The 18,912-nt window shown below is 40.6% G+C and overlaps 1 protein-coding gene across 3 annotated transcripts in view; it reads right to left on the reverse strand.

Moving 5' to 3' along the window:
• RGS6 (regulator of G protein signaling 6) overlaps positions 1-18,912 on the reverse strand; it is a 773,101-nt gene that overhangs the window by 12,353 nt on the left and 741,836 nt on the right. Inside the window, exon 18 of one of the 3 annotated variants that reach the window (XM_056810707.1) lies at positions 1,201-1,267. The exons of the other annotated variants lie outside the window; for them this stretch is intronic. Coding sequence (XP_056666685.1) covers positions 1,201-1,267 — 67 coding nt within the window. The remainder of the gene's footprint in view (positions 1-1,200; positions 1,268-18,912) is intronic. 3 annotated transcript variants of the gene reach the window in all.

Raw genomic sequence — 18,912 nt, forward strand, 5'->3', positions numbered from 1 at the left:
AATGTGCATCACCCAAGCGTATGTATTGCTTGGATTTCTTGTTAGCCAGCTCTCCCGCAGCTTCCCCCTTCAAGAACCAGAAGGGCCATCTACAAAGTAGAGGTCAAGGTCATCTTACTGAAGCTCAACGAAGCATCAAGCTTTGATAGGAAACAACAGTTCACATTAACATCCATTTTGGTACAAAATATCTAGGACAGAGATGTCTCTCCTCTGATTTTTCCCACCTTGGAATGTGGGGGATCAGAATGAGATCAATTTAGAACTGTCCCCAGTGGCAATATAACAAGTATGGAGTCATCATGGGGTACTTAAAGCAACATTTTAGAGGGATGCTTCAAAGAAAACTTAGTCATCTAATCTTAAACCATTTGGAAGTTCTTTCTTGTTTTGGGTCATTCCTACAAAGCCTTCCTAAAGAGCTGCCACAATTCCTCCTGATTTCCAAAAGGAAAACCCAATGGATCTCAAAAGCTCATCTTGTTGGCAATCTAGCCAAAAGGCAGGGAGGGCTTTATTTCCTGTAGGATTTCACTCCATTTCACCTGTCAGAGGAGTTTTGAATCCTTAATAGAGCAATGGTAATGAAGGGTGAAGATACACAGTTTAAAAGATATTGCAAAAGTGGATGGGCTTCTGCCTAACTTTGTTAGTGTAGTGGATGGGAAAGGTGTAAAGTACCCCCCCCTCACCCCCCTGCTCAGTGAGTGGTTTTGGATTCTGAAAGCCTGTCATTATGTCCTGGCTCTGCTAAGTCTGGATAAGTCACATCCTCTGTTTTCAGGTTCATTTGTAAAATGAGGAAGTTGCACTAAATGGCTTCTAAAGTCCCTTCCAACTTTAAATGTATGTTCCCATGATCTGGTGACTTGCTGAATATCGAAGTTCATTCCAGATCTAAACTGGTGGCCAGCTATGGACATTCTTTACTCTTCTAACAATGAGTATCCTGAATGAGCTTATCCCAAAGCCATTGTCTTGGGTATGAAGATGGAGAAGTAGTCATCAGTGTCAACCAGAGCAAGAAGCTATGGTGAAACAGACCAAGACAGGAATAAATGTGTGAGGCAACACACCGGCGGAAGCAGGGAAGGAAGAGAGGAAGCAACAGACTGATCATTCTTTCCATTTCCAGAGCACCTTCCATCCAAAGGATCCCAAAGCATAGGACAGACCATTAGAGATATAGGGATCACTCACCCGCTGCTGGAAGGTAGCCACCTCTGGGGTGAAACGCGGTAGCCAGTCTTATTCTGCGCCAGCAGCACTATGCAATTGGGTTTTTAGGAAGGGAAGTGAAGAATAACTTATCCAATGGAAACCGTGAATACCTATTGTCCTAGAGGAGCCCCTACATTGATACCAATAGAGAGCAGGCATGCAGAACACACAACAGGTATTTATAGCAAACAGAAGAAGCACATAGAGTTGATGTTCATGCGGATATAGAGTCTATGGTACACTCACTACCATACACTGTACATAGAGGAAGATAGCTCAGTCTAGCACAGCAAGCAGTGCTCATATACATTTACATGCAATACTATTTGTCATACATGCACACATAGGCATGCACTTACATAAGTGTTATAAGTAAGCTGTATAAGCAATAATAACATGACCAATTATGTAGTTGAGTTGCAGGCACCTAGGATGCCAGTCACTGAAAAATTGCAGTAGTTTACAATATTAACAACTAAAGTTGGCCTGTTTACTTATTAAATACTCATCTTGGGATCAAGCAATCGCTCTTTCCCTCTCTCCCCTTCTCTTTCTCCTTCTCCCTCCTTCCTCTTTCTCTCTCTTTCTCTCTCTTCCTCTTTCTCCTTCCCTCTCTCTGTCTCTCTCCCTCTTCCTCTTTCTCTTTCCCTCTCTCTCTCTCCCTCTCTCTCCCTGTGTCTCTGTCTGTCCATCTCTCCCTCTCTCTCCTCCTTTCTACTTCCCCCTCTCTGTCTCTTTGTCTCTCTGTCTCTGTCTGTCTGTCTGTCTCTCTCCCTCTCTTGTTCTTCATTACTTCCGTCTTAGAATCAATACTAAGTATCAGTTCCAAGGCAAAAGAGAGGTAAGGGTAAGACAATTGGGGTTAAATAACTTGCCCAGGGTCACATAATTGGCAAGTGTCTGAGTCCAGGTCTGAACCCAGACTTTCCTCTCCCCAGATCTGGTTCTATGTCTACTGAGCTGCCCCAAGCAATCCCTTTAAAATGAATGGTTTTTTCTTTTGTTTTTCATTGTTTTTGTTGTTTTTTAAACCCTTACCTTCCATCTTGGAGTCAATACTGTGTATTGGCTCCAAGGCAGAAGAGTGGTAAGGGCTAGGCAATGGGGGTCAAGTGACTTGCCCAGAGTCACACAGCTGGGAAATGTCTGAGGCCAAATTTGAACCTAGGACCTCCCATCTCTAGGCCTGACTCTCAATCCACTGAGATACCCAGCTGCCCCCTATTGTCTTTTTTTTTTTAAAGCACCAGTAAGATGAGGTATCTGTAAGAATGTGTTCCTCTGATTTTCTTTTTGTAGTCTAAAGATTTAAAAGCAAATTCCAACTCTTCCCTCTCAGTCCCCTTCCACCCAATTCCTTCAACAACCCCACTTTGAAATCCCAGCAAGTGGTTTCCACCCAGGCATCCAGCTGGAGGTGGGGGAAAGATATGCATATTACCTTTTGTCTTCTGCTATCAAGAAGAATTCCGCTTATAGAGATGAGATAGGTAGCTCAGTTTTCAGATAGAAAACTAAATGGCTCATACTTCTTTACTCATGACTTTTTTTTTTTGAGACATCAGCACTAACTCCAACACAGTAAGTAGTGAAGTTAATGAATAGGAACAAGGTCAATGAATAGGCTGAAACAGCGAAGACTTGATGGGCCCCAAGACAGTGAATGAATCAAATTGAAGCAGTCAATCAGAATGTTTTCCTCAACATCCCACTGTCCAGTGAGGACAAAACAAATATGGCATAGTCAACTTTGGCAAACATATCATGGTGTGGAATGATCCACATAATAAATAACTTAATGGCCATGGGTGGATTATAAGGATCAGCTTACTGATGGATTTAAATATGAGGGAAATTTGACTGGGTTAAATGGCCAAGATGGTGATCAGAGGTAAGCAAGGAGCAATACAGCATATACATGAAGAGTCAAAGGCAGAGATATCAAACGTGTAGCCACCGGCTGCTACCTTGCGCAATACTTATGAGTATTCTGAGCCAGATTAAAATTAAATGGGAGATACTTAACAAGGAAAGAAGAAAGACAATTAAACATAGAAAATGTTACTATTTCGTTTTCCAATATGTCTTCAGAGATTCTAATGTGTGGTGTTTTCACAACTGGTATAAGTTATAGAAAGTATTTTTTCTGGTTGTTTTCCCTAGGACATTCTGAAAAAAAGAGATAATGAAAAAAATACATTTTATCCCCCCATTCAATTCAAACTGGTGGCCCCCCTTAGTCTTCAGGATCAGATATAAAATCCACTGTTTGGCTTTTAAAGCTCTTCATAACCCATCCCCTTCTAACTTTTCCAATCTTCTTATACCTTACTCCCTTTCATAAACTCAATGATCCAGAGATTCTTAGCCTCCTTGCTATTAGTTGCACAAAGCATTCCTTCTTCTGTGTATATTTCATTGGCTGCCTCTCTAGGTCTAGAACTCTCTTCCCTCCTCATCTGTACCTTCTGGCTTTCTTCAAGTCCCAGCTAAAATTCTATTATCTATGGGAAGCCTTTCCTGATATCCCTTAATACTAGCACCTACATATCCCCAATTTATCCTCACCATGTCTTGTATGGACATAGTTGCTTGCATGTAGTCTTCTCCTAGATAATACGTTTCTTGAGGACAAGAACTGTTGTCTTTCGTTCTATCCCTCCCACTTAGGTACACACTTGGTATTTAATAAAGTGCTTATTGTTTTGCCTCGACTTCATGGGTGGGGTTACAAATAAGAGAGGAAGCAATTACCTTTTTCTGGCATTTGGGTGTGCCAAGGATATCCTGGCACATTGCTCTCAAAAAGTAGGATGAGTGCTTCTATATATTTAGAAGTATAGTTGCACTCAGTCTATTCATTTTTGGTTAGAACAAGACTTTTCTTTTTAAACCCTTACCTTCTGTTTTAGAATCACTGTATCTGTCCCAAAGCAGAAGAGTTTTAAAGGATAGGGGATTAAGTGACTTGCCCAGGGTCACACAGCTAGGCAGTGTCTGTGGACTTCCCATATCAAGGTTTGGTTTACTGTCCACTGAGCCACCTAGCTAGAGAAGGACTTTTAACATTTATCAACTCAGAATTTACAGTGACCAAAGTTAGATGAAAACTATTTGCTGCACATGTCAATCTTAGGCTGTGTTTTAGATGATCACCTTATAAGTTCCCAGCTTTCAATGGGAGATAAATGTCAGTTCACACCCAACATGCATTTAATGACCCTCTTGATATTTTTCAAGTGGTATTTTTGGATGCTGGACAGGAGGGGCTGTCACTCTATGCCTTTTTCTCTCTTGCCTTGGTTTCTTTTCTTCCTTCCTTCCTTCCTTCCTTCCTTCCTTCCTTCCTTCCTTCCTTCCTTCCTTCCTTCCTTCCTTCCTTCCTCCCTCCCTCCCTCCCTCCCCCTCTCTCTTTTTCCTTCAATGAAGGTGTAAAGTTTTATTGACTTTTAAACTATGTCTTCTGTTCTTTCTTTTTTTACCTTACTTTTCTTCCTAGAAGTTAGTATCTACTTTCTGTTTTTTTAAAGCATCTTTCCATTCTCTCTCTCTCTCTCTCTCTCTCTCTCTCTCTCTCTCTCTCTCTCTCTCTCTCTCTCTCTCTCTCTCTCTCTCTCTCTCTTCTTATCTTCTGCTTTGAATTGATATTAAGCACTGATTACAAAGCAGAAGAGTGATAAGGGCTAAGCAATTGGGGTTATGTGAGTTGTCCAGGGCCATACAGCTAAAAAGTATCTAAATTCAAATTTGAACCCAGGTCCTCCTGTCTCCAGACCCGTTACTTCATTCACTGTGGTATCAAGTTGCCCTTCTCCTTTGCTTTCAATTCCTTTTCTTACAGATATTTGATTTAAGACACTCACAGCACCTAAATATAGTATGACTAGACCTTTTCTACTCCAGAAGGTTTAGGGTCATGGGGGGAAATGAGTTTCCCCAAACTAATGAAAGAGTCTAAGAATCTTTATGAACTTTTCTCCTCTCTCTCTTCCTCTCCACCCCCTCCCCCGTCTGTCTGTCTGTCTCTCTCCATCATTGTCTCTGTCTCTCTCATTTTTAGACATAAAGAGCTACTGACAGAGTTGAAGGAATATTAGAGAGAATATGGTTTAAAACCATACTGACTAGATTCTTATACCTTTAAAATGCCTTATTAAAAGTTTTTTGACTTTATTGGGATTACCACGTTTAATGGGAAGCCTCAAAGACTTTAGGTATATGGGATGAAAAGGGAAAAGAGAAGCTGTAATAACCATAATTACACAATCCCATGATTAGCTCAAAGCATTCCTGGAGAAGCCTGAGAGATGAGGTAGTGCCACTTTCATTTGGATTGGCTCCTCTGGAAAGCTGCAAAGAGTAAATATGTGAAAAATGGCATCCTTTTCGCCGCTCTGGTTTGTGCCAACTTCTGAGTTAGGTAGGGGATGGATTTCTAAGGCACAGTCTCATTAGTTATAGAAAAAGAATATAGCAAGTGGGGGGTGCCAAGATGGACAGTCTAACAGAGCTCAAGTAACAAAGGTATGTTCCACTTTAGCTGTTCTAAAACATTTTCTGCTCTTCAGTTGTTTACCTGATACCTGGTACTAGTAATGAGCAGAAAGACAAATGGTCTCACTCTCTTCCAGAAGAGCCATAAGCAAGGTTATCTTGTTCTGTCCCTCCTGGGTCAGGCAGCCCAAAGCCAGCATGTGCCTACTCCTGCCACACCCTGCCAATGCTTGCCATTCAATTCCAGTGAAGCTTCCTCCTCTGCCAAAAACCCCGAGTGCTCCTGTGTTCAGGTTCAATGATCTCATTTTCGCTTTCTGAGAAGGCAACTCCAGCTGTGACTTTTAAAAAAGTCAGGGCTGCCATCAGAAGACAAGTAAATCTCCTTCCCAACACTGTCCCTCTTGCCTCAGTCAAGACAATATCTGTCAAGTTCTTTGCAAACCTTAAAGAACTATAGAAAGGCTAGCTATTGTAAGTCATTGATGCTGTTGTTATTGTTATCTAGAGTCTCCTATTGGAGAATATAGTAGAGAGGTGATTCCTTTGACTTTAATCCATCAACATTCCATCCTCAAATAAGACAAACTAGATTAGAATTCATTAGTGCAATATTTTTTAAGCCTTCCCTTCTCTCTTAGAATCCATACTATTAGCTCCAAGAAAGGAGAGAGGTAAGGGCCAGACAATTGGGGTGAAGAGACATGCCCAGGATCACACGGTGAGGAAGTATCTGAGGCCAGATTTGAACTATGATTCTCCTGACCCCAGGCTGGCTCTCTATCTTCTGAACCACCTACCTGTCCCTTTGTTAATGCAATAGAATGAAATACAGAAAATTTCATCAATATATCATAAATTCCTAGCTTTAGGAAGGATCTAGCTTAGCTACTTAAAGCAGGAATGCCTTCTTTAGCATCTCTGGGAAAAGAACATCAAAATAAGCACTTCCAGTGACAGGGAGCTGACTACTTTTTTAACCCTTACATTCTGTCTTAGAATAAATGCTGTATGGAATTGCTTATCAACTCCAAGAGGGAGGAGGGAAGAGGGGAGGGAGGGAGACAACAAGAATCATGTAACCATGGATAAAAAAAGGCAGATGAGCAGTAAGGGCTAGGCAGTGGGGGTTAAGTGACCTGTTCAGGTTCTGAGATTAGATTTGAACCCAGGACCTTTCATCTCTAGCTAATTATTTTCTGTAGTAAATGATTTTATTCATAGGCAGTTCTCGTTGTTACAGAGTTCCTCCCTATTATTAGTTCTATGAAACAAACTCTTTGGGTATTTACATCTTAGAGTCATCTGGGCTATGAAATGATCAGGTGTCAGTCAGGGCTTGGACCCAGGTCTACCAGACTCAAAAGACCTGCCCTTTATCGCCATGGCACTGTCTCAGTCTTTGGAGATGGAGAAGTAAATTTCCAAGTTGTGACTTCTTCTGATCCTACTTTTATCCTCTGGACTAACAGAGAACAAGTCCACTGCACTTTGATGTCAATACTTCAGCATTTAAAAATGTTTCCCAATTCCTACCATAGCCTTATTTCCTCCAGGCTAAGTATCCTTATTTGAACACACCATCACTATAAGGATGGCTAGCATTGAAGTAAAGGTTGGTAAAACACTTTATGAATACTACTTCAGTTTATCTTCACAATAACCCTGGGAGGTAGGTGCTATTATTATTATTTTCCCCTTTTATTTGCTTCAATTATTTACCCCCATTTTATGATTGAGGAAACTAAGGCAGAGTTTAAGAGACTTGTCTAGGGTCAGGCAACTAGCAAGTGTCTGAGCTAGGATGTGAACTCAGATTTTCCTGACTCTCAGCCTAGTGGTCTAGCCACCATGCCACCATCTTGCTTCTGCCCTTTTTGATGGTAGTAAAATGTGACATCCATAGCTGAACATCACAGTGCAGACACACATATACCATGTTATAGGAGATAAAGGAACATTACTTCCTGGTAGAGAACAAAGCAGGCATTCCTTTCCGTGAGCTAGATGCTAAGTTTCTATCAATGATAGCCTAGGATTATAGTAGTCTTTTTTGTTGTTTTTATTTTTAGTATCTGTATCACATTTCTATCTCATACTAAGTGTGTAATCAACTAAAACCTCTAGGTCTTTTTATATGAAATTGCTGTCAAGAAAGCTATTCCTCATCTTTAACTTGCACAAATGATTTCTTGAACTCTGTTCAATTGCTTGGGACTTTTGCATGGAGTAAGGGCTTACCAAAAAAAAAATGTTTATTGAAATACAAATAGAGGACTTGATATTTTTCAGTTAAAGCCTATCCTACTCCATTACAGTTTTATTTGTTTATTCTTGGAGTCAGAAAGACTCTTCTTCCTGAATTCGAATCTGGCTTCAGACATTTAATAGATGTGTGGTCTTGGGCAAGTTGCTTAGCTTTGTTTACCTCAGTTTCCTCATCTGTAAAACTAGTGGAAAAGGAAATAATTCCAAAAATCATTGCCAAGAAAATCCCAAAGGCGATCATGTAGAGTTGTACACAATTGAACAACAACCCATTGGTTTCAGACCACGTGGAGAGTTTGAGTTTTGATTCTGTTACCACATTAGAATCAGAGTATGAGGATTTAGAGCTAGAAGGGATTTCTTGGGTCATCTGGGGGACAGTGTGATTCAGAGGAACAGGTCTGGGATTTGGCATCAGAGGACCTTCTTTTAAATCCAGACTTTGTCCTTGATGACCTGTGTGGAAGTCACAAAACCTTTCTGGCCCTCAATTTTCTTTGTTTAATGGGGATGTTGGACTGGATGGCCTTGTAAGTTCCCTTTCAGTCTTAAATCTGTGATCTAGCCTGACCTCATTTTAACAGATGAAGAAATTAAGGGAAATTAAATACCTTTTCCCAAGAGCATCAAGCTCACTAACCTTCCCAGTGGATGTCATCTATGTCGGTTCTTTGTCTTTCTCCACGGCAGATAAAAATGTTAGTCGATTGAGCCAATGAGAGAACCCTGTGGAATGATACTAGTGATTTCCCTTAAAGGTATCAGGAATCCATCTGTCAACATTCTTTGTCATATAAACAATACTAAAGAAAAATTCCCCATTCCCCATACAGACACACAGAATCTGATCTGGGGGATGGGCCAACATCATTTCCAGCCTTTAGTTGCCTGGACAGGAGGATTAACACATATTTCAGAGGACTGGAAGGGAGAGGATGACTGGCCCTGTGCAAACTCAGCCTTGTATATTCACCCCCTCAGAACACAGTACTATGCCACAGATGGCATAGATAGTTTCCACTGAGTGTTGCCAACACTGCGGTCAACTTCTGCCTCAGGGTCATGCTGGCCATATCAATATCTGTCAGCCTCACACAGTCCTGCTTCTATTGCCTTTGCCCAAAAATTTCAAAGCAAATGGTTTTCCATTTACTTGATGAGCACCTCCTTCCCAGAAAGGACCAGACATATACATTACGTCCTTTTTCTACCTGTCTGACCATTCCTTACTTACCCCACCCCAGCCCAGGCTCTGTTCTGGATCCTTTTCTCTCTCTCTCTCTCTCTCTCTCTCTCTCTCTCTCTCTCTCTCTCTCTCTCTCTCTCTCTCTCTCTCTCTCTCTCTCTCTCTCTCTTTCTCTCTCTCTCTCTCTCTCTCTCTCTCTCTCTCTCTCTCTCTCTCTCTCTCTCTCTCTCTCTCTCTCTCTCTCTCTCTCTCTTTTTCTCTATACTTCTCCCTTGGAGACCTTATCAGCCCAGGTATTCAGTGGCCCCCAAATGTCTGGATCCAACACTCACCATGCTTCTGAGCTTTAGTCTGTATTTCAAACTGCCTACTAGACATTTTATATTGGATATCTCAAAATTAGTATGTCCAAAATGCATTTTATTATTCTTATTCCAAAATATATTTCTCTCTTTATCACTGTTGAAGGCATCATTCTTCCAGTTATCTCAGTGTCATCCTTAATTCCTCACTCTCACGAGCCCCCACATAGACCATTAATTGCCAAGACTTATTTCCATCTACCCTATCTCTTATATAGCCGGCTATGTGGCACAATGGATAAGGCATGGGGTTTGGAAGCAGGAAGATCTGAGACCAAATCTGATCTCAGACATTTCCTAGCTGTGTGACCCTGGGCAAGTCACTTAACCCTGTGTGCTTTAGTTTCTTCAGTTGTAAAATGAGCAGGAGAAGGAAATGACAAACTACTCCAGTGACTCTGCCAAGAAAACTCCAAATGGAGTCAAGAAAAGTCAGATGCTGTTGAAATGACTGAACAACAACAAAAGGAGTCATTTAGCTAGAGAGGTACAGGATGCCCTTGGAAATGTGAAAACTATAGCTCAGAAGAGAGGTGGGAGCTGGTTTTGTAACCTTCAGTCATTTACATAGAAATGATAGATGGAGCTATGAAAGCTGATAAGATCCTCCTGGGGAGAAAGTTTCTAGGGTCCCTTCTAGCTCTGTTCTGATCATCTTCATTTGCAATGCCAAGTAGTTTTCCCTTTGTCCTACTTATCTTAAAATTGGAAGCAGCTTTTTCTTTTATTGTTCTGATGATGTGCTGGGCCTTTACTTACATCTAGATGCCTTCATTGTTCCTGTCCTTCCATTTGAGATCAGAGTTTTATATCTTCCTTAGTCCCTCAATGTAACTTCCATTGCTGTCTTCAGGGAAGGTGGGAATTACATTGCCTCTGTTTCTGTGTTCCCTATTTGATATTGTTCACTCTTTTTAGTCATGTACAACTCTTCTTGACATCATTTGGGATTTTCTTGGCAAAAATATTGGAGTGGTTTGCCATTTCCTTCTCCAACCCATTTGACAGAGGAGTAAAAGGAGGCAAAGTGGTTTAAGTGGCTTGTCCTGGGTCATAGAGCTAATAAGTGTCTGAGGCTGGATTTGAACTCAAGAAGATGAATCTTCCTTACTCCAGACCTGCAATGATATCTAATGCTCTATTCCTGCTTAGTTCCTTTGATAGTGAGTAGATCAGATTGAATCCTTGTGTTCTCCATCTTTTTCTTTTTACAAAGACTTCCCTTTCCCCTCAAGACAGGTGGGATAGAAACTCATATGCCTATTAAAAACAACAGCATTTGTTTATGAGCATCTTTATTTTTCAGGATTTATAGTCGGGAAGTCCTGGGTTTAAATTCTTCAGAAACTTATTGTGGGACTCTGGACAAGTCACTAAATCTCTAAGTCTCTTGGGAAGCAGCTAGGTGGCTCAGTGGGTTGAGAGCCAGACCTAGAGATGGGAGGTCCTGGATTCAAATTTGACCCCAGACACTTCCTAGCTATGGGATCCTGGGCAAATCACTTAATCTCCCATTGTCTAGCCCTTAATGCTCTTCTGCCTTTGAAGGAATGTACAGTTTTGATTCTAATACAGAAGGTAAGGCTTTTTTTTTTTTTTTAATGAGGGGGATGAACTTGATGACCTTTTCCAGCTCTAAATCTATGTTCCCATGATGCCCAGACAGTCTGAAATTCCTTCCTCCCTCTCCCCAGTAGCTACTAACACCATGACACTTTCAAGGAGAAAGTCTCTCCTGAGATGAGAGAGGGAGGAAAATAGGTCATGGGTTATCTCTTTAAATAGATTCCCCTACCTCATCTCCCCTTCACTCCCCCCCCACCTCCTCCCACAAGCCTTCTCTCTCTAACAACTGGCAGGATCTGTTTGGGAGTTTAGATCAGCTGCTGCCAACATACAGCTGTGCTTTTCTGGCTCAGAGGGGCTGGATTTGTACTTGACTGCTCAGAAAATTAGGGCTGGGGAAAATGCAGGCAAGGGACTTTGCACTCACATGTGAAGGAGAAAGAGGGAATGGGTTAGTGGGGGAGTAAATATAGGCTTCAGCAGCTTCCCCTCCCAGACAGAGCCTACACTACCTCCATTCCTTGGATAATGGAGCTGCCTGACCCTCCAAGCTGATGTGTCATTGTGTTTTCCCTTAGAGCCGACCTGGCAGGAAGAAAGAACTACTTGGCTTCCCCTGCACTGGCACAGGTTGCAGCATCAGCTGTGACAGAGTTCCTCCTTCCAAGAGAGGACCCAGGATCAAGGGAATTAGGATCTCAGGGAACACCTCAGACCCTCTGGCTACTCATTCTGACTTCACCATAGATAGCATCCAGGATCATCTAACTTGTCTGGGCTGCCCTTCACTTGTTCCTAAAACGGATGCACTGACAAGCTAGTTCAATGTTCTCTTTTCAATGAGGGAAACTAAACATGGGGGGTGGGGGGGGGATGTGGGAGGAACTGTTATTGCTGAAGCTCTCAAATGCCCATATTCCATTCCGTCTGATGGGTGATGGGCCCCTGGGAACCCAAGATGCATTGAGGCAAGAGGAAAATCATGTGGCAGCTCTGAATATGCCAAAGGCAACTCTTCCCAGATGGCTTCCCTTCAGCATGGCAGGGCATTCAGAAGCTACGCTGTACACATCCCCTTTCCCCAGTGAATAGTGGGAGTGGGGGTGGCTGGGGACTGGAGCTGTGGAAGGCTGGGCAGAGTGGGCATTGACTCCTTTCTGGGAGTCTACAAACAAGCTGAGTTCCTTAGGGAAAGGGCTGCTCAGATTCCATGGACTGCCATTTCTCTATGAATATATCATTCAGCAATTCTAGCTTCTTAGGCGGGTCAGCATTCTCCCCAAATTTTGGTCTCTTGCCTTAATTTCTGGCAGAAACATAAAAATATTACATTATTATCACATGTTCAATTGGGCGCTGGATGACTTAACTCCAATCATCTATCTTTGTTTTGACTAATAGGCATAACTTAAAATGCCAAAAATGAATGAAATTGTAGAATTTTGGAGAGCTAAGAAATTTTGGAGAGCATTCTAGACAGTGTTATCTAGAGAAAGAGGATTGAACTTGGAGTCCAGAGACCTGAGTTTCTGTTCTTGCTCTGTTCCTGACTGTGCGACTGTGTGACCGTGGCCAAGTCTTTTAACTTCTGCCTATCTCACAGGGATACATGATAAAAGTATCATAAATGTATCTCATGTATCTCAAAGGGATACATGACAAAAGTATCATAAATCTGAAAGTGTTATGATGAGTGAGGTTATAGTATTATTGATAGTCATCAACCAAATATTAAGTATTAATTATCACTTAGTCCAACTCATCTGTTTCAGAGATGAGAAAACTAAAAGAAAGACTTATCCAAGGTCTCATTGTTACCTAATAGCAGACTCAGGAATTAAAGCTAGTGTTTCCTGAAATAGTTCCTGAGAATATTTACAGGGTACCTCTTGGACAGGCATCCTTCATTTTTTTTTTAATGTTTTGGCCAGCTAGATGGTGAAGTGGCTAGAGTGCTAGATCTGGAATGAGAACACCTGAGTTCAAATCCAGGCTAAGACCCTTACTGGATCTGTGATCCTGGGATGTCATTTAACTTTTGTCAGCCTCAGTTTCCTCAATTGTAGAATGGATGTAATTGTCTTCTATGACATTTCCTCCCCAGACCCACTCTCCAAATGTTTTCCATGTGAAGGTATGGCACCTACCCCCTAAAACAGAATGCAAATGCTTTGGAGAAAGGGACTCCCTTTCTTGTCTCTGAATCCCCAACATCTAGGTCAGTGCCCTGAATTTAAAAAATGCTTGGACTGAAATGAATTGTTTTGTGTATTAAGGGATCTTTTCTTCCCTCTCCCCTTTGTCTTGTCAACCCCCTTCCTCTACTTCCACCTCTGGTTCAGCAACTGGCATCAGAACTGGAGTGCAGGTAGGTCCTGTGCATTGGTTGAGGAAGGGGGTGGAATGAATCTGACTTTGTTGGTGCCCATTGTTCTCTCACAGCATCTTTTTTCACTGGGATGGAAGGGGGCTCTAGATGCCTCCTTGTCTCTCATTGGCTTTCCTGCTGCTGCTACATTCCTTTGTGGATAGATCAAGATAATGAAATAGATGGCGGTAAGGCAAAGAGTTCTTGTGGCATACAGTCCAGCCACAGCTCACCTTTGTTATTTAAAGTCAAAAAAAGATGCTTAAGAGAAGAGAGTTATGACATGATCCTGCCAGGGATGTGCTACCATCTTCTTATGCCACCAGCCTACAATCCTGCTTATTCATCTGTTCTCCGTATCTAATAAGGAAAAAAGACACAAGCATTTAATAAGTGCCTGTGTATGCCGAGGCATTGTCCTAAGCACTTTACAAATATTATCTCATTTGTTCCCTACAACTCCCCCTGGAGAGAGATGCTGTTATTTATCCCTATTTTACAGTTGAAGAAACTGAAGTTAAATGACTTGCTCAGGGCCACACATCTAGTAAGTGTTTGAGGTGAACTTTGAACTCCAGTTTTCCTTACTGAAAGTCCAGTCCACTATCTCCAGCCAGCTCACTACTTTTATAAAGACAGATATAGGGACTGGACCTATAATTTCATTGGTCTAGAGAAGTCCTTAACCTAGGCTCTCCAAATGTTTTTTATTTTGATGACAATATTTCAACATAGTTTGTTTCTTTTGTAATTCTGGATATTTTATTTTATGCATTTAAAAGCATTATTGTGAAAGGGATGCCAAAAGGGTCTATGACTCAAATTAAAAAACAACCAACAGAAGTTCTCATCTCTGTTATTGGCTGAGGAAACTACCAATTTGCTGAGGACCTATTAATTAGCTGAGAAAACTTCCCCATATGAATGCATATTATCATTTTCTCTGAAACTTATATTTTAGAGAGTTGCCCCAAGTATTGAGAGGTTAAATAATCTGCCTAGGGTCAGTGGCACCGATACAGTAGATAAGAGTGCTGGACCTGGATCAGGAAGATGTGAATTCAAATTTGACCTCAGAAATTTACTCAATGTGTCACCCTGGACAAGTCACTAAACCCTGTTAGCCTCAGTTTCCTCATCTGTCAAATGAGCTGGAGAAGGAAGTGACAAACCACTGTATTATCTTTGCTAAGAAAAACCTAAATGGGGTCATAAAGAATTGGATATGATTGAACAGCAACTAGGGTCAGTCACAGAGGTGGGGCTTGAACTCAGGTTTCCCTATCTTCAAGGTAAGTTCAGTTTTTGTGACTTTCTTCAAGATTCAGTTAGAATCTTCCCATCTTCAGGAGGTCTTTCTTACTCCAACCTCAGAGCTGCTAGCACCAACTGCTTTTTCTGTTCATTTATTCCATTTGCTTTGGATATATCTTTACTTATGCCTTTGGAGCTTTAATTTGTATTTTGTCTTCCCCATTAGAAAAATGAATCTGTAAGTTCTTGAGGGCAGGGACTGACTGTATTTAACTTTACTTTCTAATTTCCATGCTTAGCAAAGTATCTGGCACACAGTAAACATTTAACAAAAGCTTGTTGACTGATGATGCTACCAGCAATATGAAAACGAACATGGGGATTCCTGTTGTTGGGCCGGGTTAGTTCTACTAGAGACCCATTTCTTCTGTAAAATAAATGAGCAAAGTGGAAACTAGGTAGAAAAGTGGATAGAATATAGGATCTAGAGTCAGGAGAACCTTGGGTTCAAATATGGCCTCAGACAATTCCTAGTTGGACTCCCCTGGGCAAGTCACTTAACTTGGTCTGTCTCAGTTTCCTCATCTGCAAAATGAACTGGAATATTCCAGTTTACCAAGAAAATCCAAAATGAGGTCATGAAGAGTCAGCCACCACTGCCGTGGCTGAACAAAGCAAAGTAATGAATATGTGTGTGAATATGTAGTCTCCAGGTAAATCTGCATGAATGTAAGGGAATTTTACTGTGCTGTAAAAAATGACAATTGTGACACAGAGAAGCATATTGCTCATCTATACCGATCATAAATCCAGAAAGGCAGAAAACTCACACGCAGCATTTTGCTCAGAGATGAACTTCAAGGAGTGTTTTTCTCCTTCCAAAGCTGAAAAGTTGGCGGCAATGAAATTCACTATGACTAGCCAGATGTTTCCAGCTATGGTTTCTTTTTTTCTGTTGAATGCTCTGGGGGAGAATCCCTAAACTTTCTTTGAGCTAAGTCTTGCTCATCAGCCTGCAGAATTTAGAGAATAGTCAAAATATAGCTGAGCTGATGCCAAGATGCCGAGCTGACAACATTCTGCTGTGTAATAAAGTTTTTACTGTAACTGGGGTTTCACAGAATCTCATAATAATTGTCTGGTCCTAAACCTGAAAACTGAATTTGCCATGTCAATTTGAGCTGGAATTTCCACAGACTTTGTGGTTTCAACCTGCCAAACCACAGTACACCCTCACCTTTCATTCTGACTTTTTAGATTCTGAGTGACTTAGAATGAAACTTCAGATAAGCATGTTCTGTTGGAAAGAAAGCCCACCCAATGTTACCTTGGCTAGGAGAATGATGGGCCACATTTTGCATTTGATCCTTGAATTGCATTAACTAAAGAGTCATTATTTATTTATTTTTTTAAACCCTTACCTTCCACCTTGGAGTCAATACTGTATATTGGCTCCAAGGCAGAAGAGTGGTAAGGGCTAGGCAATGGGGGTCAAGTGATTTGCCCAGGGTCACACAGCTGGGAAGTGTCTGAGGCCAGATTTGAACCTAGGACTTCCCATCTCTAGGCCTGGCTCTCAATCCACTGAGCCACCCAGCTGCCCCCGAGTCATTATTTTTTAAAGAATTTTTATACACTCAACAGAAATTCTCTTTCTTTTCAGAACTTCCTAAGGATTTCAAAAGAACATTTTAATGTCTAAAACATTCTTTTGTGAAGTCTTTCTTTGATAAATGAAAAAAAAATCCAAGATCACACTTTTGGTTTGGGAAGGGGCAGTTATGATATTTAGAATTTAACCTTCATCTTGACCAGGTTCTAGGTAGTTGTGTCAACTGACTGCACAATGGAGAATTCTTTATTGTTAATTGAACAGCATTAGAAATCTATAAAATGAGAGGAGTTGTACTTTCCTGCTTCGAAAAACCTAATCTGGCTTCAGGCTTATTGGCTAGTACCTAACTACAAGGCTGATTTAGCTTCATTCTTTTATTCTTGCTGGCTCTATGACAATATAGTTAGTCTATTTCTACCTACAAATCCTTGCTTTTTCTACATACAATAAGGAAATTACATTGAACTATTTCTTCAATTCTGGTATTATTATTTGTATTATTTGTTTGTGAATGTATAATTAGGAAATTTTATACCTTTGAACTACATCTCCCAGCATCCCATTCCCTTTGTCCTCACATTTGCATTTGTTACATGTGCATATAGTTCTGTAACTCTACCCTAGTTTACTCTCTTTTACCAAGCACAGCTGGGTGAGCTCTCTTTTTCTCTAACCTTTTATTTTCCTTTTTGCTTCAAGTTTATTAATAAATCTTATTAAATATAATACTTGGAGTATTTTGGATATTAATTTTAATCTTACATATTTATGATTTCATCTGTAAGAAGATTGATTGGACATTCCCCCTGATCCACAACTTGGATAAAGGGAAATTGGACGAGTATCTACCTTGTTAGATCAACTTTAGTGTATATTGGCGCAGGGAATTCTAGGTGAAGAAAGTCCAACTACCAATTATTTTTGCAACTTATAGTCTTAGAGTTGATTGGAAGTGGTGAGAAGTTAAGTGAGTTCCCCAGGCAGTATATATCATGGGGCAGTGAGGTGGTTCAGCAGATAGAGTACCAGACCTGGAGTCAGAAAGATTAATCTTGACCCTGAGCTAGTCACTCCACTCTTTGGGGGTAGTCACTTAACTACTTGGCTCAGTTTCCTCAGCTGTAAAATGACCTAGAGAAGGAAATGGCAATCCACTCCAGGATCATTGACCAGAAAACTCCAAATGGGGTCATGAAGAGCCAGACTCAACTTAGGCAATTGACCAACAACAGTAACAACAACATATATCATCATAGGACTTGACCTGAAGTTTTCAGATTCAAAGGGCAGATCTCTACCCACTAACTCATACTGCCTTTCCTCTTACTAACATTTGTAAGATTTTCCCATATGTCTCATTTGAACTATTCATGCCACACTTCTAACAATTTCTCATATTTTGTGTATAGGGCATCCAGAAAGTGACATAAAATCTCAGAGTATGTATGTGTTCAGTTAGCTCCAGGCTAATGTAGAAGTCTTGGATTCCATTCCTGAGGGAGCACTTGGATTTCCTCTGTTCCATGATCATAGACTATATCTCCAATCCTGCTTACTCATCTATAAAAAATATACGGTGGATTACAAGGAATCAACTCCAAGTCCATGACCCACTCAAAGGCACCAGAATTATCTACAGAGAGTTTAGGACATATTGAAAAAAAGAGAGCTATTTTCAATAACTCCGTATTGCCTGGGGAAGAAAGTTCGAATTCTTTTATCTTAAGCGCAGTGCCTGACACACAATAGGTACTTAATAAATGTTTATTGGATTAGATTAACATCCAAGGTCCTGGACAATTCTCTTACTCTATCTTTTCATAGCCTTATCTTTATTCAAGATATTGGGAAAATATTTTTGCTTTCAGAATGCCCTGAGTTTTCCCAAGTGGGGATTTCATATATTTGGCAAATATCTGTTGCTTTCGTATCCCAAATACTTAATTATTTGAACACAAAGAGCTCTTGTGATAGTATCATTTTAAAGATAAAAAGACAGGAAGTAAATGTTCCTCATATGATCTCATTCATTCAATTCATTAAAAAAAATTTGTTTTTTGAAGGATTGCCTTGGTGCTAGGGCAGGAACAAAGATTGGTCTTCTAATAGGGGTAAGGACTTCAATAGGTGATTATAATATGATTACATGAAAAATGTATCACTGTATCACAGAAGGACTGGAGGCGGTCATTACAGAATCAAGAAATTAGGAAAAGCTTCCTGAAGGATGTAGCATTTAAACTAAACTTAAAAGGATGAATAGAAATTCAATAGTTAAAGAATAAAGAAGAAAACTCCACACATAGTGAACAATATAAACAAAAGCATAGAGACTAATGGTCAGGGAATCCTTGAGGAGTTTGGCTAGATTGTGTAGAGAGTCATATGAGATAAGGCTAAAAAAAGGTAGGGTGGCATCAGCATGTGAAAAGCACTGAATGCCAGATAAGACTGAACTTTTGCTCTGCAATGGAGAGCACTTTGAGATTTTTAGGCAATGGTATGATATATCCACATTTATGCATATTTAGAAGTTTTTTGTGCAATAGTATGAAGAATGAATTGGTTGGAGAAGAGG

Source organism: Monodelphis domestica, chromosome 1 (genome assembly GCF_027887165.1).
Source record: "Monodelphis domestica isolate mMonDom1 chromosome 1, mMonDom1.pri, whole genome shotgun sequence".
Classification (NCBI taxonomy): domain Eukaryota; kingdom Metazoa; phylum Chordata; class Mammalia; order Didelphimorphia; family Didelphidae; genus Monodelphis; species Monodelphis domestica.